This window comes from Canis aureus, chromosome 8 (assembly GCF_053574225.1).
Source record: "Canis aureus isolate CA01 chromosome 8, VMU_Caureus_v.1.0, whole genome shotgun sequence".
In the NCBI taxonomy this organism is placed as follows: domain Eukaryota; kingdom Metazoa; phylum Chordata; class Mammalia; order Carnivora; family Canidae; genus Canis; species Canis aureus.
This window is the reverse complement of record NC_135618.1, coordinates 15,669,715-15,694,971: the sequence shown is the minus strand read 5'-3', so window position 1 is coordinate 15,694,971 and position 25,257 is coordinate 15,669,715. Positions and strand designations below refer to the sequence as shown.

Genomic DNA, 25,257 nt, shown 5'->3' with positions numbered 1-25,257 from the left:
TAAAATTTTTATTTTACTTCCAAAGGAGTATTTTTTTAAACACAAGTAAAATCAACTCCAGAAATGTGAACAAAAGCAATCAAATAAGAATGAATTTGAAGGATGCTTATTTACACTCCTCAGAAGTTGGTGTTTTGAAACATAATAAAGATCACTTTGTTACAACATCTTTCTCTTACCCCAGTTTTAATGTTTTCTCATACATAACACTTAAAAGTCCCAGCCAGAGACCCATAAAGCAATATTTTCCCCCAATGTAATGGTTTCCTGCACATAGAGTTCAAAACCCCGTCTCCTGGAAAACATTATAAGGAACTTCCACATTATTAGAATGTAACTCACACTCTTTAAAGATCAGTAACATTACTTAAACATAGCCCCATGTTTAAAACACCCCTTCCTGCAGTTGTCTTTCCATAGTTTAGATCATTCGCCTCCAAAAAATTTATAAAGGAAAATGAAGTGTGAAGTTCCTGCACACAAACCATACATTTTAAACAAAATCCGACTAAAGATATTTTTAAAGTCTTGTTTCACAATGATATTTTAAAATGGAGAAAAATGGCCCCCCTTGTGTTAGTTTCCTAAGGCTGCCATAACAAACTACCAAAAACTTTGTGTCATTAAACAACAGAAATTTATTCTTTTACAGTTCTGGAGCCTTAAAGTCCAAACTCAAATTGTCAACAGGACCATACTCCGTGAAGGATTAGGGAAGAATTCTTTCTTTTCATGCCTCTTCTTAGCTTCTGGGGGTTGCCAGTGTCCTTGGCTTGTGGCTACATCATTCAGTGCCTGCATCTTCACACGATCTTCTTCCTTGTGTATCTGTGTCTCTGTGTCTGATAGTCCACTCCTTTCTCATATACTGGCATTAGTCACTGGACTTAGGGCCCAGTCTAATATGCTTTGTTGTAACTTGATTATATCTGCAAAGACTCTATTCCAAATAAGATCACATTCATAGACACTGGGAATTAGGACTTCAGCATAACTTTTGGAAGGACAACGATTCAGACAGCTATAGTTATTGAGTAAATAAATATACCTATACATTACTTTAAGCATGAGAATAGCCTACAATTATTTGAAACTCTTTGCTTATACAAGAAATAATTTATTATTTTCTACTTGGTCTGAAGCCAGATTTTTGGTTACTAACCAAAGTAGTGTATTTATTGCTTCTGGTTAGCATTTATGAAGCTAATGGTTGGCATTTATAAACATTCTTAACAATTTATCTCCTTAAAAAGTATTTAATAACAACAATTATAATAATAACTACATATGAAGATCTTATTGTGACCAATACATGTATAACACCATTCATTTTTTAATATTTACAAGAATCCTCTGAAGTCCGTACAATTACTACCTGCATTTTACAGATGAGAAAACTGAGGCCCAGAGATGGTAAGTAGCTTGTCCATTGCCACACAGCTAAGTAGTAATTAATGAGACCAGTATTTAAATGTCAAAGTTGGTCAACATTGAATTTTTGTTTTCGGGTTTGTGTGTGTGTGTGTGTGTGTGTGTGTGTGTGTGTGTGTAACAAACAAGTAATTCATTCCACTATGTCAGGAAAGCACATGAAGGCAGTTTGGACTGAAGATGATGGAATGCCAACATATTTCCATTCTTTAGAGTGTCCTATGCCAAAGTAACTGGAACAGGTGCCTTTTTCCTGGTGTTCATTCAACAGCAAAGATTCGTCAAACACACTTTCCTTGGGTTAGGTACTGAGTTAGGTACCAAGAATTTATTTATTTATTTTTTAAAGTTTTATTTTTTAAATCTTTTTAAAAAAATTTTTTTACAGATTTTTTTGTTTATTTATTCATAGAGAGAGAGAGAGAGAGAGAGAGAGAGGCAGAGACACAGGCAGAGGGAGAAGCAGGCTCCATGCAGGGAGCCTGACACGGGATTTGATCCTGGGTCTCCAGGATCACACGGCAGGCTGCAGGCGGCACTAAACTGCTGCGCCACCAGGACTGCCTGGTACCAAGAATTTAAACAAAGTAAATGAAATACAGACTTTAAAGCAGTCTGTCATCTAATGGTCATCAATCTAGCTAAAGGATATTAAATCCTCATGAACTATTTTGACTTCTTCTGTACCACTCCGAGTAAACCATAGTACTTTCTGTTCATCTTCATGCAACCAAGTTTAGTTCAATTAATATGCATCCATATAGCACAAAGAGCAGAACCTGAGATAGTGAAAGACTGCTCCTAGTGGGGTGGGGGGAAAAGGGAAATAGTAAAATTGGTAAATTTGCAGCCCCAAAATATTCCTGCTGATGAGGCCCAGCATTTGACATGTTTATTTTTTTTTTTTTAAGATTTTATTCATTTATTCATGAGAGACAGAGAGAGAGAGGCAGAGACACAGGCAGAGGGAGAAGCAGGCTCCATGCAGGGAGCCCCATGTGGGACTCGATCCTGGGTCTCCAGGATCACGCCCTGGGCTGAAGGCGGTGCTAAGCTGTTGAGTCAACCAGGCTGCCCAGATTTGACATGTTTAGAAGAGAAGCCAGAGGATACAAATCCCTGCGGGCCTGTGGTTCAAGGTTGCAGCCCCCTTAGCTGCCAGCCAGATATGATGAATGCCATAGACTGGATGTAGTGGGAAGCTGACCTGCAGTTATGCAGAAGTGGACACGGTATAATTCCTACTGGACAGTGGCTGCCCCTGAATGACTGCCAGGAGAATTTTACAGTCTAATCCCCAACTGCCCTTCATGCTACAGCTGGTAAAAACTGAAATGTCTAGTGGAATAGTGATGGCTCAGAGTTGTACGAGAGTGTTTTTTACTTTCATTCCTGCCTTAGCCCACAGGAACACCCAAATACATTCGTTGTTATTGCTCATGTTCTTCCAGTTGTGTCAGCACCTTTGTTTCATATTTGTGGTTGGTATATTGGAGGAGTTTTACTTCAGTGAGAACACATGTGTGTGGCACAGAGTTATATCTAGTCTCCAGTGGCTGAATGGTAATACTCATGCAGTGCAGAAGAAAAAGAGAGAAATAGTTTTATCACAATTAAATAGATGCTTTTTCCACCTCAAAGAAAAAATAAATCAAGTTTTTGACAAATCACTTTGGAAACAAATATTTCCCTTACTATAACTTTGGCTCTAGTTCTCAAATAACAGGAAAGAGTCCAAATCAATGCTATTTGTATTTCTTAAAATTTAAAGAGGATATTTGCTTTTTTAAATTTTTAAGTAGGCTCCACACCCAACATGGAGCCCAACACAGGGCTTGAACTTCCAACCTGAGATCAAGGCCTGAACTAAAATCAAGAGTCAGATGCTTAATCAACTGACATACCCAGGTGACCCTAAAGAGGATATTTAAATGTAATATAATAGGAAAGAATAGTTTTGTGTATGTATAAATGGTGATCAACTTTAAGCGTAAGTATTAACAAAAGAATAACACTGTCTCTACCAGCATCTCTCATGCCTCCTACGCAACATGAACAAAACCCAAGTCATCTGGTTTGTCCTAAGCTTGCTTCTGATCTCAGATTTCTTATGGCAGTTAGTGGAGCCATCATTACCTATTCATTCAAGCCAGAAAGCAAAGTCATATTATACCTGAGGAGGACTTCTTCTGCATAAGAATGAATAACTGGCATAGGACTATTCTCCTGCCATAAACAACTGTAAATCTAAACAGAATGTACAAGGCAACTGTTTGCAGGCATTTAACCATAGGCAGCACAAAAATAATCTCTGAGAGAAGGAAAGCTCTTAAGGTGAGCCTCACCTCACAAGGTGCCCTCTGTGGGGACGATTTTTGACTCTGACACAGTAAGCTGTGCTGGAAAACATTAGAGCTCCAGCCCAATCAGAATAGGGGAACTGAGTTAATATTTCATCAACATCCTAGCCATTTAGCTGAAATACCAGTAAGGCCATACCCTACAAGTAAGAAGCACACTCTAGAATAAAATCTACTTTAGATCCACTGTAACAAAACCTAAACTTCCAAACTCTCTCCCTACTAGAGATAAATATGGCTCAGTAACAGGAATGTGGAAAACACCATGGACATTCCACAGAATCATGCTAGCAAAGTATAAGACCACGGTTTACCCAAGTTCAAGTTGCTTAACAGTTAAACTACTTCTAGAACAAAAATCAAGACTCTTCAAAATAAGGTAACAAAATCCAGTGTCTCTGCAATGAATCATCTACAAAGTTTTATACGCAAACAAAAATTATGAGACATGAAAAGAAATCTCATAGTCAAGAAAAAAGCAGTTAATATGAACCAACTTCTAGAGTTCCCACATATTAATTTTAGCACAGACTTTAAAGTAGCCATAATAAATATGTTAAAAAGAATGAAAGAAAAATGTGTTCAAGTAAGTAAAGGAATGTAAGATCTTGATGAGGAAGTGGTGTCTTAGCAGAGTACAAAAAACTCTTTTTTATTTTAATTTATTTTATTTTATTTTTTTCCATTTGAAAGTAGTCATTTATTAACTGACCAGATTATAAAAATAATCATGGTAGATACCTTAGTTCATCCTTCTAATAAGCCTATTGATCTGGTCTTCCCTGTTGCCAGCATCTCCACCTTCTACAAAATGGGTGGCCTTTTTCTTCATTCCTCTGCGTGGAGAAGATAATTTGAAGGGCCATAAAAAGTTGTTCGCTTCTTTGAAACGTTTTCCAATAGTATAGATCTCCTGAATCAGATCCTCCATGCAGATGATGCCATATTTACCAAGAGACCGAGCAATCAATGTGTTATCTGTCAGGGCAATTCGCTTCTTGTTGATTTGCCATAACCACGCTTGTAGATCAGTTCATTCACTGACTTCAGGTCTGGGTACCTCCAAGCTATTTATGGTTCCACAATCCTTAGCATGCTAACTGAAGCCTTGTTGAGCTTAACAAAGGTGCCATTGAAGAAGATCTGGTGAAGGCGAAGAAGCTGCAACACCTTTCGAACCTTTGGGCTCACACCATTGATACCTCTGATCCTGATGACAAATCCCAACTTGGGTTCTGCAGGCACGTAGAAGTTGCTGGCTTTTCTCGCCATCCTCGCCATGCGAATCTCAGTTCTGTACATCTGCCTGTACTCCTTGTGGTAATGCTTAACTTTTTCATAGATAAGCTTCCTCCTTGCCTTTTGAAGCATCTTTTGGGCAAACTTTTTTCTCAGACACTTGATCTTCAACTCTGCGAAGTTCCTTTGCTTTTTCTTAAGGGTTTCTGGCACAGCAGGAACCTTCTTCTTCTCTTCTGCACCCTCCATGGTTCCAGCTGGAAAAAGAGCCAAAAAACTCTTTTTTAAAAAAGGAAATTCTAGAGTGGAAAATCCTAACTAAAATTAAAAATTCACCAGATGAGCTTAACAGCAAGCTGTAGATGGCAGAAGAAAAAAATCAAGGACCTTGAGTTAAAATTCAGGTATTTTCTAAAGAACAGAGAGAAAAATTAAAGAAAAGTTAACAATGCCTCAGGACCCATGGAACAATATCAAATGGTTTAAGATATATGTAACAGAGTCCCTAAGACTGAGTATAAGAAGAAAACATATTTTAAGACATAATGACTGAAATGTTACTAACTTTGATTTTAAAAATTGATTTATTTCCAAGTAATAAGCAGTAATAAATAAAGGAAAAACACATTAAATTGATGAAAACCAAAGAAAGAGAAAATTTGGAAGTAGAAAGAGACATATTAATCACAGGAAAGTAATGATATAAATAATGACTATTATCAGAAGCAATAGGGGCCAGAAGATAATAGAATAATATCTTTAAATCTGAGAAAAAAACCCTGTCAACACAACTTTTGAAGGATTTCAGAAATAATATCCAAAAACTCTTATAATAAAGACTCGCATTATAAGACATGATAAAAGACGTTCTTCAGGCTACAGGGAAGTAATGCCATATGGAACTTCAATCTATAGTAATGAATGGAGAGCACTGGAAATGGTAAGTAAATGGGTAAATATAGAAATCACTTACCATTTAAATGGAAAATAACAACGTTGTACAGTGAGGTTGACAGCTTTGAAAAAGTAAAAGGAAGGGCAGGTAAAAGGAGTTATATTCTTATAAATTATTATATTTGTGACATGGGAAGTAGCAAATGGGAAGGGTGAAGAGTCTGGTATAAAGAGTGAAGTGGTAAAATATTGGACTACAAATAGCCTTTGATGAATTATACATGCATATGGTTAGTGCTAGAGCAACCACTTAAAAATTAAAAACAAAAAGTTACGGTAAAGAAGCCAATAGATGAAATAAGAGGAATACTTAAAACATATATATTTTTTAAAGATTTTATTTATTTATTCATTTATGAGAGACTCAGAGACAGAGGCAGAGACATAGGCAGAGGGAGAAGCAGCCTTCCCATGGGGAGCCTGATGTGGGACTGGATCCTAGGACCCAGGATCACAACCTGAGCTGAAGGCAGGCACTCAACCACTGAGCCACCCAGGTGTCCCAAAAACATATTTGATTAACCAAATAAAGGCAGGAAAAGAAAAACAGAGGAAAAATAATTTGAAGAGACAAATGGAAAGCAAATAATATGATGACAGATTATCCATAACAGTTTTATTTATAATAGTCCCAAGCTGAAAATAACCCAAATGTCCATCAACAAGGGAATGGATAAATAGTTTATTTATACAATGGGATATACTCTGCAGCAGAAAGAACACCACACATGACAACATAAATGAGTCTTTATTTTTTTTTTAAGATTTTGTTTATTTATTTATGAGAGACAGAGAGAGGCAGAGACACAGGCAGAGGGAGAAGCAGGCTCCATGCACGGAGCCCGACGTGGGACTTGATCCTAGGTCTCCAGGATCACGCCCTGGGCTGAAGGCGGCACTACACTGCAGGGCCACCAGGACTTCCCATAAATGAGTCTTAAAAAACAACTGAATAGCAGTGTAACAAGAAGGTACATGGTTCCATTTACATGAAGTTTTAGAAAAGGTAAAACTAATTTATAGAAGTAGAAATAAAAACAATAGCTTCCTGGGGCAGAAATGGGGGAGGAGCTTGATGGCAGTGGGACATGAAAGAACTTTCTAGGGTGATGAAAACCTTCCATATCTTGTTTGGAGTGGTGATTTCACAGGTATATATACTTGTCAAAAAATCATCAAATGTAACATACCTATAGAATCTGTTCTCTTCTGCTTGGTAAGTGGCAAATACACGCATCTTGATCCCAGTCCAGTTTCTTTCTAGAATATCATATGGATTCTATATAACCACTTGCTGCTGATTTCCAGGTTTTTGTTTATTTTGTTTCTCAGTAGACATTATTATCTCATCGACTTTCATCAGGAAGAAAACTTCGAGGAATTACACAGTGATTGTTAGTACTAAAGAGTTACTAAAGTTTCCTTGTATTTCTGAATTTTCCCCAAGTAAAATTCCATGTGTTAGAATCATCTGGCTTATTTCTTTGCAAGGGAAATACTGGAGTGGTTTTTAAAATGAAGTTTCCTTCCTGGGAAAATAACTTTTTCTTTAAATAATGTAGGGAATTGGGGAAATTTATAAATTTTTAGAAATATGATTTCAAAGAGCTGTTTTATATTTTATTGCAATTGCTTTGGCTATTCTTAAGCAAACATTTGAAGATTCCTAGGAAATGCAACATGCCATATAGATATTTAAAAGTTGATTTTATTACATCACTTTTCTCCTAATCATATTGGGCTGATGATTTCATATTTGATTTGGAAAATTTCCTGGTTTATCCAAGTTTAGGTAATAATGTCTAGGCATTTGATATTAACCCTTTTTTTCTATAATTCACTTACTCATTGGGCTCTAATACTTTAAAATTCACATGCATATTTTCACACTTTATTTTATTTATTTATTTATTTATTTATTTATTTATTTATTTAAAAGATTTTATTTATTTATTCATGAGAGGCACAGAGAGAGAGGCAGAGACACGGGCAGAGGGAGAAGCAGCCTCCATACAGGGAGCTTGATGTGGGACTTGATCCCGGGCCTCCAGGATCACACCCTGGGCCAAAGGTGGCGCTAAACCGCTGAGCCACCCGGGCTGCCCACATTTTCACATTTTAATGGTTGAAAGATTTTTCATGGTAACATTGTCACAATTTTGTTTGGGAAAGCTTTTACTTGAAAGTCACATATTGAGCTATGTTGGGAAAATGTCAAAATTTAGTATGAAAAATAAAGCCTATTCTGATATATTTCTTAAGAGTTTGGACTAGGAAAAAGATTTGTTGAGAAACAGCTAGAGTAGGATACTGAGAAGGAATAGGTGAATAATTTCTAAAATACATTTGAATATAAAAAAAAATCCTTTGGAGAGGATGAACTAGGAAGCACAGCAAAAACAAGACATGTGACAGAGGAAAGGATGCTCTAAGACTATCACCTTTAAGTTCTTCCTTGTAAGTTCTGAAAAAGATTGTCATGAGAACATCTGTTACATTGGGGGAAAGAGTCAGATTTGTCATAAGGAAGAATCACATTTCTACTTTTTGGAGATAAATTCCAAGCACAAAATGTTATTTCCTTCGAAGTCCAGTGCCATTTTCATCTCCTCCAATGGCCCCATCCCTTGGTGAGCTCTCCATCTTTTGAGCTCCTTAGTACTATACTGTCTGCAGCAGTCATATAACATGGAATGTGCTGGTTTTTACTGTATTTGTGATCATCTTTACAATCTTTGGAGAATAGTAGTGTGCCTTTGTACATTTGTATCCCTAGAATCTTAGACAGTGTTGACACAAAATAAGTCCTTCTCAGTGATGATGAGATGTTCTCAGCAGACTGTAACATGCCCTTCTGTTATCTTTCTGCCCAACAGTATAGCACTGAATATTTCACCATTAAAATGTAACAGTTCATCTACTCAGTATGATTCTCTTCTAAACTATAAGATTTTGAGGGCTGAGATTATGTTTTATTCACCTCCTTACTCAATATTTTGCATATCAGAAGAATCTAAGAAATAGTTGTTGGATGGAAGTATGAAAGAGGGAACTGAACCAGGAGGGGTAGACTTTAATCTTTATGACTAATTTGTTAAAAAAAAATATTGAGCAAATGACTTCGCAACTCTGTGTCTCATATATACATATGTATATATGTATCAAATCTAACTCTTTCATATAGGTATATATATATATATATATATACCTGATAATAATAAAAGGTCTCTTTCCATTCTAAAATTCTAGGATTTGGGATCCCTGGGTGGCGCAGCGGTTTAGCACCTGCCTTTGGCTCAGGGCACGATCCTGGAGACCCAGGATCGAATCCCACGTTGGGCTCCAGGTGCATGGAGCCTGCTTCTCCCTCTGCCTGTGTCTCTGCCTCTCTCTCTCTGTGACTATTATAAATAAATAAAAATTTAAAAAAAATAAAATTCTAGGATTTGATGATGATGGTGATAGTTTAACACAGAAAGGTACTTTAGTTCAAAAATTGATTCAGTGAGCCAGATATCAGTTCTTAGCAATTGGTTTTCTCCTGCCTCCAAATCTCTCATCATCTGGAACTTTAAGGACCCAACACAAGTCAGCATGCTGAAGATTTGGGGGATGACATTATTTCATAAATAGCTCCTCATTAGGAGAAGATTGGAGACCCTAGACCCTGGAGAATAAGTGTGAAAAGGTGATTTATGCCCATAGCTCAACAAGTGAAGCAATCTATTTCAATTTTGAACCAAAGGCTAATTTTCCAAGCATTCTTGATCCTCTTCCTTTGCCCATTCAGGAGGAACATCAGTTGATTTGATGAGTTCTCTAAGTTGATGGGTATAGGAACCCTGTATATACTGCATACATTGTTGAATACTACGTGTCCACACTGTTATAAGCTCTTTATGTATTATAACTCATTTGACAGACAAGGAAACCAAGGAAAGATAGCTGAGTTTACACAGGATAGAGGCAGGATTCAAATCATCACTATCTGACCCTGAAAGTATATTACAATGGTGCAGGTTTTAGAGAAAACTCACTTTCTCAGAGGTGAGGATGGATGGAGGGACTGACAAAAAAATGAATAATGTAGGCTTTTAGACCAAAAAAAAAAAAAGACTTACTGCCTTCATTCCCAAATAGCTTTGCATATGTGTAGACTATAGAGATGATTCCCAGACTGTTCGTATTTGTTTGGAAAGCCAGTTACCATTCCTCAGAGACCAGCAATGAGATTGCATTAACTGGTGATCTGAATTTCATCCAGGTCTGGTGGGTCCTGGGAGCAGACCTTGCCTGACAGAGTGCAGCTGTGCTGTCAGTCAGCAGGCTGGGGCAGGTGGGCCTCGTTAGGAGCTACAGAACCAATAAAGGACTCAAAGGCAAAGGTTGCTCTTTCCTTCCAGCCAGAAGATGGAATATTTATCAAGTAGCATTCTGGAGAAGTTTTACTCTGTTGCTTTCCACTTCCCCAGGGTAAACCTCATGATTTGGGACAGAGAACCAGTAATTCTGGCTTATGTAATTATTCATATTTCCTTTATTCATAATGCTTCCATATTCATAATTAATAACTGTAAATAAAACTGAAGCACACACAGTCTTCTTTTGACACAGGGGGAATTGTCTTCTAAGGAGCTGGCAAATTCTCTTACTCATCTTACTGGAACCAAAGTCTTTTGGCCAGTATGTCTGAGTCTTTCAGCAAGCATTATTTATAAGAGAATCACAGTTATTATTTTGGCTTATATTCTGAAATATTTGCAGCAGTTTCTGAGTGGGGATATGCCTAGCTCTTGATTTGAAAGACTAAAAAGTTTTCACGTATTTCTTCTTTTTCAATTAGTCCTGGAAACTTCAAATATTAAACAAGTAAAAGTCTCCCAGGGTTTTTTTTTTTTTTTAAGATTTTATTTATTTATTAATGAGAGACATACAGAGAGAGGCAGAGACAGGCAGAGGGAGAAGCAGGTTCCATGCAGGGAGCCCAATGCGGGTCTCAATCCCAGGACTGACGGGTCACGCCCTAAGCCAAAGACAGGCACTAAACTACTGAGCCACCCAGGGATCCCCCTCCCAGGGTTTTATTAATTCACATTGTTTTCTGATGAAACAGTAGATTTTTCTAGTCATTAAAAAGTATATTCTTGGGGGCTCTGGGTGGCTCAGTCTGTTAAGCATCTGCCTTCAGCTCAGGTCATGATCTCGGGGTCCTGGGATTAAGCCCTGCTTTGGGCTCCCTGCTCAGAAGGGAGTCTGCTTGTCTTTTTACGCCCCCCCCCTCATGCTCTGTTTTTTCTCTCAAAAAAATAAAATCTTTTTTTTTTTTTTTTTAAAGTATACTCTTAACCAAATCCTCATCAGGGAATGAATCCCTCCTGTGACATCCAGGTAAGTGATTGTCCTGCTTCTGACAATGGTTCCAGTGGCTGCGAACTCACTTTCAACAAAAGGACTCCCCCCACCCTCCTTTTTTGGACAACTCTAATTTTAAAAACATTCTTATATTGAGCTGAACTAGTATCCCTATAAATTTTACCTTCATGGATATTCTTTCTTGCTCCTCTTTGTGGGCTTCTCTTGCTCTGCCCAGCCCATAAATTTGGGTATTTCTCAGAAATCAATATGCTTTTAAAATTTTACTCACTGTCCTTGGACAATCTTGGTTTCAGGGTTTACCTACACTGTGATAAGTCTATCCCAAACTCAGATTTTGTGCTAAGCTCCAGGCTAATATATTTAACCACCAATGAGGCATATTCACCTGGCTACCTTACAGGTACTGCATATTCAATTTAAATAAAACTGGTTGTATCTTTCCCTCGACTCCTGAGTTTGGTGTAAAGCTACCATCCACCCATTCTCCTAAGAAACTGGGAAATCATCTTGCATTTCTCCTATTCACAGCCCATTAGTCAGTCATCTAGCCTTTTTGATATTGCCCTTTTAAAAATCTCATGTATGTCTCTTCCTCCTCAATTCCATTACCAAAGGTCTTCATGGTTTCTTAACTGATAATAAGAGCTTCTGTACTGTTACCCTGCTTCAGGCTTCCCCCCCCTTCAATCTTTCTTCTCCAGAGTGAACCACCTAAATTTAAATCTCTTGGTACTATCTGCTCAAAATTCTTAAATAATTTCATCTTGTGAGAGGATAATCTTAAATGCATTTGATGGCATTGAGATCCTGTGGATACACCCATTAGGATGGCTATTTATAACATATAAAAAACTACAGTTCAACAAACTAACAATCCAATTTTTAAAATGAGCGAAGACTTAAATAGGCATTTCTCCAAAGAAGATATACAAATGGCAAATAAGCCCATGAAAAGGTCATCAACATCACTAATCATTAGGGAAACGAAAAACCACAGTAAGTTACCATTTCACACCCATTAACATAGCTACTTTATTTAAGAAGAAAGAAAAAAAGAAAGAAAGAGAACACGAGTTTTGGCAGGGCTGTGAAGGAACTGCAACTCTTGTGCACTCCTGGTAGAAATATAAAATGGTGTAGCTGCTATGGAACATAGTATGGAGGTTCCTTTAAAAATTAAAAATGGAATTACCATACGACCCAGCAATCCCATTGCTAGATATGTACCCAAAACAAGTGAAATTGAGATTTAAACAGATATTTGAACTACCCATGTTTATAGTGGCATTATTCACAATAGTCATAAGGTGGAAGCAACCCCAGTGGCCCTCAATGAATAAATGGGATAAATGGATAAACAAAATGTGGTGTATATATACATAAGTCAGACTTTAAAAAGGGGAGAATTCTGACTATACTACAACATTGCTGAACCTTGAAAACATTATGCTGAATGAAATAAGCCAGTCACAAAAGGACAAATATTGTATGATTCCACTTATATGAGGTACTTAAATTGGGTAATTTAAAAATTACCTACCTCACGTCATTTCTAACTCCTAATCAAATCTAGAGTGACTAACCATCACACTGGTTTACCTGGGTCTGAGGGGTTTCCCAGGATTTGGGACTCTAAGTGCTCAAAGTGGGAAAGTCTGAGGTAAATTGGGAAACGTTGGTCACCCCACTCAAATCCCAATGATATAGCATTTCCAAATTTCATCAGCATTCTCAAATGTCTTCGATGACCTCATTTAAGAATTTGAAAACTTAAACTTGGAAATTGCTAACATCAGAACTTAAGATGTCCTGTAAGATGTCTATGCCGGTTCATATCTATTTATTAATTAACATCCCTTGAGTAATTATATATTGTTTGGCTTGTTATCATCTAAAACATATTTCTCTCTTTTCTCCATAAGAGAATCATAAAAATCTAGTCAAATGCCTTGCCAAGATCCAGATACACTGGATTGATAGGTGTTCCTTTGATCCAAGTTTTGCCAATCTGTCCAAAAAGGAAATTAGATTAGTCCGTCAGATCTTGTCGTTTGTGAACTCATACTGGCTTCACATGGTCACAGCTTGTGTGTGTACAGTGCAGGCACACACACACCCATGTCTGAGCAGTCCTTTAACTGAGCAGCGTTAACCCCTCTGGAACCTTCTCTTGGATCAACGTTGATTCATTTATAAAGAAATATTATATTCCAACCCTGTACACACATGACCACAGATTTCCCAGATTTTCAAGAATATTGAAACCAATAAAGAGAACAAAGGATTTTCTTCTCCTGACTATACTAGATTCAGTAGCCAGTATTAAGCTGTCGACATTACTGAAATATCTTTCATAGCATGAAAGACATGGACTCTGGCCTGCTAATACCTGGTGAACTAACTGGCTAAGCAATCTAAAACAAACACTCGAGGGTTCATAGGAATAGGTTTTTTTTACATGTAAACTAGCTATGTGAATACACATTCATTCATAGGGATATCAATATAGGGCTCAAGTAGTGGCAAGTCATCGACATTAAACCAGTAATTGCGGGATCCCTGGGTGGCGCAGCAGTTTGGTGCCTGCCTTTGGCCCAGGGCGCGATCCTGGAGACCCGGGATCGAATCCCACGTTGGGCTCCCGGTGCATGGGGCCTGCTTCTCCCTCTGCCTATGTCTCTGCCCACCCCCCCCCCCCCGTGTGACTATCATAAATAAATTTAAAAAAAAATTTAAACCAGTAATTGCTACCATTTGGAGAGGTTTGGAGGCAAATGCATCTATCGCAGTTTGAACTGATAGCTTAAGTAATCTCATCATTTGTTTTGTTTTATTTCCAAGTGAAAACAGGGCTGTTTCTGGCTGTTCTGGGCTTGTACATGCCACTAGGGAAGAGAAGCTCTTCTCCCTGTGAGAGGGTACTTTGTTTCCCGTCTTCAATGAAAGCTTCATAGGAGTTGGAAATAAGAAGCAAAATGAAGTAAAATGCTAATCAATCAACCAAGTCATTACCTAATAATACTAAAAATAAAAATAATGTTACTACTGTTATCACAATAATCAGAAATAGTATTATTACTGTTATTGTTATCATTATCATCAGCAGGACCTGTATTCCTGATGTGACTCTGCTACTCATTAACTCTGTGACTGTAGCTTTGTCTTCAAGCCTGTTTCATGATTTGTAAAATTGGGATAAACAGGGATCCCTGGGTGGCTCAGCGGTTTAGCGCCTGCCTTTGGCCCAGAGCATGATCCTGAAGTCCCGGGAATCAAGTTCCACGTCGGGCTCCCTGCATGGGTCCTGCTTCTACCTCTGCCTGGTCTCTGCCTCTCTCTCTCTGTCTGTCCCTCATGAATAAATAAATAAAATCTTAAAAAAAATTGGGGTAAACAATACCTGGACTGCAGACCTCAAAGGTGTTTGGGAGGCTGTTTCATTTCTTGGGCATGTGCTATGCACCAGAGCCTGGCACCTTACATAGGATTATTTCATTTATTATTTTTTAAAGATTTATTTATTTATTTGAGAGAGTGAGAGAGAACAGTAAGCAGACTTCCTGCTGAGCGAGCCGCCCATGAGGCACTTGATCCCTCAAGCCTGAGATCATGAGCCGAGATCATGACCTGAGCTGAAATCAAGAGGCAGATGGTTAACCAACTGAGCCACCCAGATGCCTTGGGACTATTTTATTTAATCTTCACAGCACCCTTGTGAGCATGAATAGCAGTATTACCCTAACTTTGTCAACAGGGAAGCTGAAGGTGAGAGAAATTAAGTAATCTACCTTAGATCTCATGCTTCTGAGTGGCAGAGCTAGGATTTGATCTCATATTGGGTTAAGCCTATTCTACTGTATCATGGATTTATTCCAGCTATAAGCTGTAGACCTGCCTGTAGAAATGTAGGTACATAAAAGGGGCATTGATTTTCTCTTCCAGAGTGGGAGGGGGAGGTTTTATACATTCCTGTGGATTTCCTTAAAAACCTATATGATTTCACTGATTTCTTAAGCCAAAAGTAACAGTCAGCAGAGTCTTTCAGAAGGATCACATAACAAAGGTAATGTTTATATAATATTAAAACCATCACCCATTATTTACATAAATATGCTTAATATCACAATGAGTTTAAGAGAAGCATTTCACACAAAGCAGATATTCATTCATGACATTCAAAAGCTACTTAACTTTCATATAATGGAAACAATCCTTTATGCATTCTGGTCTGTGAGTTTAAAAATCCTTCCTTTCATATTCCTTCTTTTATAAAATGCTGATCTGGGGAAAAAAATTCATCTTTGCTACTGTAGTCCAACACTATTTCTCTTGCACTTTTTTTAAGCCAAAGATTTTTAGGAAGAACATCCATCTCTCCTAGAATTAGTCTGCTTGCTTACCCTTGAAGGCACTTTCTAATTCTTTCCATTTCTTATATTTCCTAAATATTTTCTATCCACATTTAGTATTTCTTTGGCCAAAGTAATGCCCCATACTTTTGGGCTGGCACTAATGGAATTCTAAATACTTTCCCCTTGAATATATATTCCAAAATATATTGTTCTTGTCCTAGGTTACAGATATTTTGTTAAAACACACATTGGATATAGTGGTTATGGGGGTGGGGAAATGAAGAAAAACTAAACGCTTTCTGAGAAGAAAATGATAAGTGATTATAGTGGGCAGATACTATTCTAAATACATAATTTTAAGAAAATTTAAGCATCAAAGTGGTTTTGCAATTCTTTTCGTTTTATTCAGTATCAACACAACTATTCTGTTGATTTAAAGATCTTTTAGAACTGTTATAGAGTCTTTAAACGTGGCTAAAATTTCCTCTGAGGAATTTTAAAAGAGAGAAAATGTAAAATAGGAAATTTTCTCTGAGGAGAGAAATAATTTGTATGTTATCCAAATAAAGCCTTCTAGTCAATTTACTTCCTAAACTGAACTGTGGAAATATGAGCTAAACAGATAGACTTAAAGAGAAAGAACTGAGTCTTGAGTCTTCTCTGTCTCTCTTTGTCTCTGTCTCTCTACTCTGTCTCTCTCAGCAGGTGCACCGGAAAAGAATTTTGATTTAATATTTGTGTGCAAAGGCTAAACAAAATAGAAGGGAAATTACGTGATTCGTTCATATGGTCAGTATAAGCCCTAATGTTTGCTTGAATAAAATGGGAGACATGCACTATATCATAGTAAATGTTAAAGCCTAAGAATTGTAGGTCAGGAAAAATAATTTTAGAAGGTGCAATTCAAAGGGTAAATTTAGAAAACTTCATCTTGGAATTCTCACCAATCTGAAACCTTTGAGACTTTGGTATAAATAAAAGTGTGACTATGTTGGAGATCTTATTTTAGAGCACAAGAGGGTCACATGTAATTGTTTGGATTCATTTTCTCTATTGGATGAGAGCCAATGGAATCAAGAGTGATTATATTGAGTCCTGCTATTAATCATACACTCTTCTTTTCAGGGCTTCTGGGAAATAACTGTGGCGGACAGATAGGGCTGACACACAAAGATCAGAAATGGGAGAGTCTTTCCAACCAAAGATATAGATGAGTCTCAGAGAGAGTCATGCTTGACCAAGTGAGCCAGCCAGGCATCCCCAATGATATATTTTTTTGATTAAACAAATAACATTAACATTCAGTGTGCCGTTATGATTCTATGTACCATAATTATGTTAACATAGCTTCAAAATGTTGCTTAAAAATTATTTTACTTATGTACATCTAGAACGATATCATACTCTAATTTTTTTAAAAAATATTTTATTTATTTATTCATGAGAGATACACACAGAGAGGCAGAGACATAGGCAGAGGGAGGAGAAACAGGCTCCATGCAGGGAGCCCCATGTGGGACTCAATTCCAGGACTCTGGGATCACGCCCTGAGCCTAAGGCAGATGTTCAACAACTGCCACCCAGGCGTCCCATCACACTCTAATTGAAAGATATAACATTAAGCTATTTTCCCCACCAACTTTTAGACTAGAATTTTATACTACTAGAAATGAGGGAATTGCCAGAGGAGATTAAGGAAAAGTAAATCTGAGTAGAAATTTCTTTCACTACTGAAATACCTATTATTTCCATAAAATAACTCCATTATAGCAGTTCAATAAAGGAATTTGGGTGAAGATACGCTAAAAGGTTTATAAAATATCTATCTCTATAGCAAATTCCCCCTCAGTCTGTGTCCTATCTCCACCATGCTACCACATCTGGTATCAGGAGTACATTGTTTGTAGCGATGAATTTTTAATGGGAGAAGAGAGTCAGGGGAGAATCTTTAAGGTTTCAAAGATATACTCGGAATTACCAGTTTTAATTTAACTTTAAATATACATTTGAAAACTAGTGGGCCCTCTGGTAACACTGCAGATTTTGGAAATCATTCAGAAAGGGTTTAAAATAGAAATGCTGATAGATCATGAACTTCAGTGGAATGAATGGTGTCACTGTAACACTTTGCTTCATAGGCATGAGGCCCATTGTAATGAATACCCCTGTGGCTATTTTTTAATTTCATTCAAACTTTACCCACAACACACACACACACACACACACACACACACACACACACACACACAATTGTTTGAATGGCATGGCAGACTAAAATAAACTAATAGAGCACTTAGTGGAACATACTGTACATATGTAACCCTTTTATTTTATCTTGTCTGGTATTTGGACTCAGATTATCCTAGCCCATTGGTTAGGACCTTAACACTGATTAAGGTTCCTTGCCAGAGAAAAGTGAGTTGCATTTAAATCAATTGGTAGCCTCCATTTAGTTCACTTCACAAATGAATATAGAATCTGTGCTAAATGGCTAGAACAGGGCAGCCCTGGTGGCTCAGTGGTTTAGCGCCGCCTTCAGCCTAGGGCCTGATCCTGGAGACCCAGGATCGAGACCCACGTCCGGCTCCCTGCAGGGAGCCTGCTTCTCCTTCTGCCTGTGTCTCTGCCCCCCTCTCTCTCTCTCTCTGTGTCTCTCATGAATAAATAAATAAAATCTTAAAAAAAAAATGGCTAGAACAGTGAGACATTACACAGATTACACAGAAGGAATGAAAAACAGGCAACTGGGATGGTAGAGACAAGTAATTAATAGACAATGGGTTTATCTTAGTTCTTGACTTCCATGTTTTATCTGAGCAGATAAGCTAGGCAATAGTATGTGCGAAGTGATCAAACTAGTCCTGCTCAAAGGGAATGTAGTCGGGTGGGATTGGAATGGTGAACTCTGTATTATGCACAATGTGTCAAGATTGTCTGTGTTTCTGTCTGGTTTCAGATCTAGTCCCAATAAACATGGGACTCAGAATAAACTCATTAACCTCAGAATAAAACTCTCTTCCAGCACCACATGGTCCAAAGCATGTCAAAGACCATGGGCATCCATATGAAAGAAAAACACATTATGGAGACCTCACTAGCTCCTGGACCAGCAAACCAAGAAAGGAACATCATTCTACCAACTGTTTTAGATGCACATTTGAGTTAATTCACAAGTCTAAGAATAAAGGAAGAGAAGAAAAGAAGAAAGATTCTAGCATAAACAGACTTGGGAAGGAAAAAGTGGCAGCAGAGAAAATTGAAAAAGTTTGCATAATAAAAGACAGGAAATTCACATTGGATCAGAACTGAAAAAAATTTCCTCACCATCCAAGCTAAGAATTTTCATCTGTTTCTGTAGTGAGGAGGGATTGAAATATTTTATCATTTGCAATACATTGTATATAAACATGCCTTAGTTAGCTATTTGACAAGTGTATATAGTTCTGTTCCCAAAGTGAATATTAAGTCATTTTTGTGAATCTTTTTTGTCATCTTCTCAAAGGCTCTGGTGAAAGAACTCTTCCAGCTATCGGCCTGCCTTCCCCCCTGCCCCCCGCCAATTACTGTAACCAGAGTAAGTATCCCTTATTACTTTAATGAACTCTGTGTCTCTAACTTGGGTGCATTATGTATTAAACACAAAATAAAATCTAAATCTAAATTTCTAGGACCCATATCTTAAAATGAGTAAAGTTTAAACATGTATCTCTCAAATATCAGTGAAGGTTCTCCATGATCTTTCCATCCTCATCTCTATATTATAGTTTTTCCAACTGCATGCCCGTAATCACGATGCTAGGACTTTTTATACCTCCATGCTGTTGCCTATGCTGCCTCCTCCACCTGGATTGGCTTGAATTTTCATGTCTACTTGGCAAACACCTATTCATTTTTAAAGACCCAAACCTCACACGCTCCCAATCACTCTTGCGAGAACTGGGTATTATCTCCTTTGTGCCCCAACTGCTCCATGTCACCAGTTGGTTATTCTTACTTCTTTCCATCATCTATACCAGTTGGTTTTTATTAGATCCCGTTCCTAGCAGGTAATAAGCTCTTTGAAAGGAATAATTATGCCACATATCTTCATAACCCCAGGTCTTAGGACACTGCCTAATACACAGTAGGTATGACACTCTTTATTTAGTTATTCAATCATTCAGTAAATATGTAAACATGGAATTTTGGTTAAGCCACAATGATTCTGCCTAGATCCATGTGAACAAGAGTACTTACTCATTAAGAGATTTTACAGGCAGTCAATAAGCATTGTACTTGATGACTAAGTCAAGAATGGGTTGACATGTTAGCATATCACTAGTCTATCTGTATCACAATTACTTGCAGTACTTTTAACAATGACTTGTTAAAAATGTAGATTCAAGTCCCACCTTAGACAGGCTCAGTCAGAATCTAGAGGCATAAAACTCGGGAATCTGTAATTGTAAAAAGCAACTCATGTACCATATTCTTACAATAAAGTAAGCTAGAGAATAGAAAATGTTAAGAAAGTCCTAAGAAAATATATCTACAGGACTGTATTGTATTGAACAATCCATGGGTAAGAGGGCCCACACAGTTCAAACCCATGTTGTTCAAAGGTCAACTGTAGTTAAATTGCCTCAGATCACAAAACTGGTAGTCAAGATGTAAACTCACGTAGACTGACTGGGTAAAATTGATGCTGTCAATAATTCCACCCTTCCTTCCTAACTCACTCTAACCCTCTGTGTTGTTCAAGGTTCCACTGTAATCTTTTTCTGCCTTAATCTCCTCTTCTGTAGAATGGGAGTGATAAACAGTACCTACTCAATAGGATTCATTAAGGGGATAAAATGAGTTAATATATCAAAAATACTTAACACTCATGCATAGTAAATATGATTTACAGTATTTACTGTATTATAATTTTTTGAATTCCTATACTATTATTTAATAATGCTACATATTTTTGGTTCTCTTTTATCTTTTTTAAGATTTTATTAGAGAGAGAGAGAGAGAGAGCACGAGCCAGGAGGAGAGGCAGAGGGAGAGGGAGAAGCAGACACCCCACTGAGCAGGCCGCCCAACATGGGGCTCAAGGCCAGGACCCTGGAGATCATGACCTGAGCTGAAGGCAGAGGCCTAACTGGCTGAGCCACCCAGGCACCCTGGTTCTATCTCTTTTAATTCTGCATTGTCTCCCCCCACTTTCTATAACCTAAGTTTAGATCCTTGTCTCTCTGTTTTCCATTTCTATATTCACTTCTTTGAAAATAGACTCTGCTGTTAAAGCCTCAAATACCACTTTATGCAGATAATGAAGAAATCTAAAACTTTAGCTCTGGCCTTTCTCTTGAAATCTAGCTTTCAACTCCAAAAGATCTTGGATGGGCCCAATAGAATTTCCTACCAATATCTCAAGCTAAATATGTCTCAAACTGAATTAGTTGTATTCCCTTTGACATTGGCCAATGGCATAATTTTTCAGTCATTTGGACTTGAAATTTCATTCTCCCTTCCCAATGTAACCAGTTATCAGACCTTTTTAATTATTTATTTATTTATTTATTTATTTATTTATTTATTTATTTATGATAGTCACAGAGAGAGAGAGAGGCAGAGACACAGGCAGAGGGAGAAGCAGGCTCCATGCCCCAGGAGCCCGACCTGGGATTCGATCCCAGGTCTCCAGGATCGTGCCCTGGGCCAAAGGCAGGTGCCAAACCGCTGCGCCACCCAGGGATCCCTTTTTAATTTCTTTTAATAATGATTCCCTTATTTAGCTTTTCTATCATTTCTTCCATAGTTCAAAACACTAGCATATTTTAACACTTCCATTTAACTTATCCTCCAACCTTCTCGCTTTTCAATCTTGGCTCTGGTACTGATCAGTCTTCTTAAAATGGGAATTTGGAACATAATCATTTATCAGTTTGAAATTCTTTAATTTGTTTCCTATTGCCCATAGATTAAATCTTAAATGGTAAAATGGAAACTCCACGAAGGGAATTTTCATGCATTTTGTTCACCAATGTAACTCAAGTGCCTAGAATACCAAATAATAAGTGTTTATTGAATGAATGAATGAACCCTTATCCGGGCATTCAGACTTCCATACTTTGCCCTCAATCTTTCTTCCAATGCACAAACTTCTAATCCAACCAATGAATCTATTTCTTTCTTTCTGAATATAATTAAGATATCCTCCTCTTACCCATTGTGAATCTCCTGTTCTCCATTTCCAGAAAGAGGAATGTTCTACTTATGTAAACCCTCTTTACTTTTCAAGGCCCAACTAAGTAAGTCCCAAGGTCTCTGGTTAATCTGTCTTGATCAATTTGAGCTATGTGAATCTCCACCATCCTAAATAGTCTATAGCATTTAAACCTTACATTATTTAAAATTTTTTTCCTTACATTATTTTTTACTAGGCAAATGCTTCTGCTCCCACAAACAAATGTACTCTATATGACACTATGTGGATCCTTTAGGATCTTCTGCATTACAAGAGCTCTATTAACTATAACTAGCAACTATTCTCTTCTTATAGTCAAAGAACCTGAGATACATTTTATTATTTCCATTTCATACAGCACTCAAATATTCACTCAATATTATGAATAGAAAAAAAATGGTTTTAATCCTTGATGAAAATGAAGACAAAGATTAGGTGAGTTACTGATTAATTCTTATCTATTCTTTCCACCAAACCAAATTACCTTTTTTTAGTTGAGTAGTAATCTGCAGAAAAACTGTAGTTTAAGGCTATTTAAGAATGACTGTCTTCCCTCAGCCTTGGATTTCTAGAAGGATTCCAGAAAGCTGTGGCTATTTGTTACAAAAATCAGGGGGTGGGAGGGATTTTACAGTGGTTAGGCCTGGCACGTTGCACCTTAGACTAAGTGATCTAAGTTAACATTACCAGTAATAAGATATAACAACATTATATGTAACCAATATAATGCCCTAAGAAAGAAACAACATCACTTCAGTAGTATTTATGCCCAAAATAGGTAACCTGAACCTGATCATGAGAATACATCAGACAAATCCAAATTGAGAGACCTTCTACCAAATGACTAATTCAAAAGGGTGGAAGTCGTCAAAGACAAAAGAATACAGGAACTCCACAGATGGGAGGAAACTAAGGAGATACAACAGATTAATCTGTTAATTTTTTTTAAAGATTTTATTTATTCACGAGACACACACACACACACACAGAGAGAGAGAGAGAGAGAGGCAGAGACAGGCAGAGGGAGAAGCAGGCTTCATGCAGGGAGCCTGATGCAGGACTGGATCCCGGGACTCCAGGATCACACCCTAGGCCAAAGGCAGGTGCTAAACTGCTGAGCCACCCAGGGATCCCCAATCTCTCTGTTAATTAATGAACAGAGTATAAGATCCTGACTTAAATACTAGACCAGACAAAAGACATTTTAGAAAACTGACAAAATTTGAATAAGAGCTATAGATTAGTCAATGGTATTGTATTAGTGTTAATTTTTTGGCTTTGATCATTGTATTGCTGTTAGGTAGATATCACTATTAGAAGTCTGTGCAAGATATACAGGAACTCTGTACTAGTTTTTTGACTTTTATGTAAATCTAAAATCATTTCAAAATAAAAAGTTGAAAAATTGAAGGAAAGGAAGGTGAATTAAATCCTATGTTCTTGGAGGAAAAAAAACAATTCCCCTATTTTTTGGGGAAATAATTCCTAAAATTCCAAGGGTTGCATCAACCGTTTCTATTTATCAATATAGTTGCTTTAACTTTTATAATGTGTGTGTAATGTGGGATGCTTTTCAACATGTGGAAGGATCATTAGCTGTGGATGGCACACAGAATAGGCCAGGAAAACTTGGTGGAGAAATGATATTCAATGGTATACAACAGTCACTGGTTAAATAGACACGCTAAGTAGTATTTTAAGTGCTGAAAATACAGCAAGAGTAAGAGAACAGATCCCTGGCCTCCTGGAATTTCCTTACTCTTATTAATAAACAGATAAAATCAGATGGTTAATATTTTTTTCCCCAGGACTTGGAAGGTGGCCTTGTCAGGCTGTGAAAAAGCTGCGCAGGGCTGGAGGCTTATGTCAAAAAAGAAATTTATTTCAAAAATGAGAGAAGACATTCATTCAAACTGGAAAGATCCGTGGTCTGTTAGCATGCTCTAGATGCATAGACGCAGATCATTAATCCGTATTTGTAAGCTGGAGAAGAGCAGAAAGCAGAAAAGTGGATCACAGGAGAGAAAAATCGGCAGAAGAGCAGTACAGGGGGGCAGACGGGAGGAAAGGTAGAAAGGAGGACCGTCGCAGTCCCTCTAGAAGGTGACCTAGGCCACAAGCATCAGTGCAAAAAGTAAAAAGCAAGAAGGTCGAGAATGAAGGGCTCCGCGGAGTGTGATTTCAGACCGTGTGTGCGAAGGCAACAGAGAAAAAGCTCAGGGATGGGAGACGTGCAAGAGGAAAAGATCATATTGGGGACTGCAGGAAAGGGGACACGAAGGACGGGTGGCAGTCACCGACGCGCTCGGGGACGCCGAGGGAGGGTGGCGTGGGAAGCGGGCGCGCCCGGGGCGCGGGGGGCCCAGGGGCCGGGGGCGCGGGAGCCCCGCGCGGGCTGGGGGTAGGTTGCGGGGCGGAGGGGGAGGTGTGCGCTGTGTTTGGTGATGTCATTGCAAGTCAGTGAGCGGTGAAATTTAACACCGGCCGGATTTGCTGGGCTCCTCTTCTTCCCGGGGAAGCGGCCGGCGGCAGTCCGCGCTGAGCGCCTGCGGTGGCCACCGGCCCCCTCGCAGCCGCTCGACTGCCGAAGTGGGTGTGTGCGCTTGTCCGACAAATGTTCCGGCGCGGGTGGCTTCCAAGGCCTCCCCCCCGCCATCCCCCTCCCCCCATCTCCTTCCCTCCCCCCACCCTCCTCTCCTCCCAGGCCCACAGCAGAGGACTCCACTGGAGTCACAGAGTCGCCTTTGAACCGCAAGTGAACTCGAGGGCTGCGCTCGCGGCGGAGCTCCAGCTGCTGCCGGCGCCCCGCCGCCCGCCCGAGGTCTTGCTCCCCGCCCGCCCCCCCAGGGGAGCCCCCCGCCCCCGCCCGGGCTCGCCCGCTCCCGAGCCAGGGAGCTAGGAAGCCTAGCTGACCGGTCTACCCTTTGGGTGCTATTTCTTTCCCCTTCCCATTTCCCTCCTCCCTTTTTGTTGTGGTTGCGATTTCGGAGCATCGTTTTCATGTGACTTTTTTTTTTTTTTTTTTTCCCTCTTTCATGGCCAGTACCTGCACCCTTAGCAGATCGGAGTTGCCTTCTGTTTTCCGTTAGCGCTTCGCTGCAGGGACAAATGCATACAAATGCATTTAGGAGCCCACAGGACAAGGCGTGGAAAGGTCTCCCACACGGCACAAACGTAAGTAGCCCGGTCGCCCCGAGGCCAGGGTCAGCCCCCCCCTCCCCGACCTCGGGCCCCGCTGCGCGCCCGCGAGATCCGCGCGCCCTGGCGCTTCTGGAGTTGGGAGCCGGCGGGCGGCCGTGGCATCCGCCTCCTGCCTCCTCAGTTTGTA

General features: G+C 38.8%; 1 protein-coding gene and 1 pseudogene across 6 annotated transcripts in view; one reads left to right on the top strand and one right to left on the bottom strand.

The window, feature by feature from the left end:
- Positions 1-169: 169 nt before the first annotated feature.
- Positions 170-25,257, bottom strand: LOC144318370 (large ribosomal subunit protein uL30 pseudogene; annotated as a pseudogene). Its single transcript, XR_013384243.1, has 2 exons — positions 24,976-25,257; positions 170-5,287 (listed from the first exon to the last, which is right to left on the bottom strand). The product of XR_013384243.1 is annotated as a large ribosomal subunit protein uL30 pseudogene (transcript).
- The window catches only part of COL24A1 (collagen type XXIV alpha 1 chain), a 387,323-nt gene continuing 386,469 nt past the window's right edge, over positions 24,404-25,257 (top strand). For 3 of the 5 annotated variants that reach the window (XM_077905294.1, XM_077905293.1, XM_077905290.1), the window contains exons 1-2: positions 24,404-24,522; positions 24,973-25,103. In XM_077905294.1, coding sequence (XP_077761420.1) covers positions 25,048-25,103 — 56 coding nt within the window. In that variant the 5' untranslated portion in view covers positions 24,404-24,522; positions 24,973-25,047. Of the gene's footprint in view, positions 24,523-24,633; positions 24,751-24,972; positions 25,104-25,257 lie in introns of those variants that run through there. The other 2 variants (XM_077905292.1, XM_077905291.1) reach the window with 2 other exon arrangements.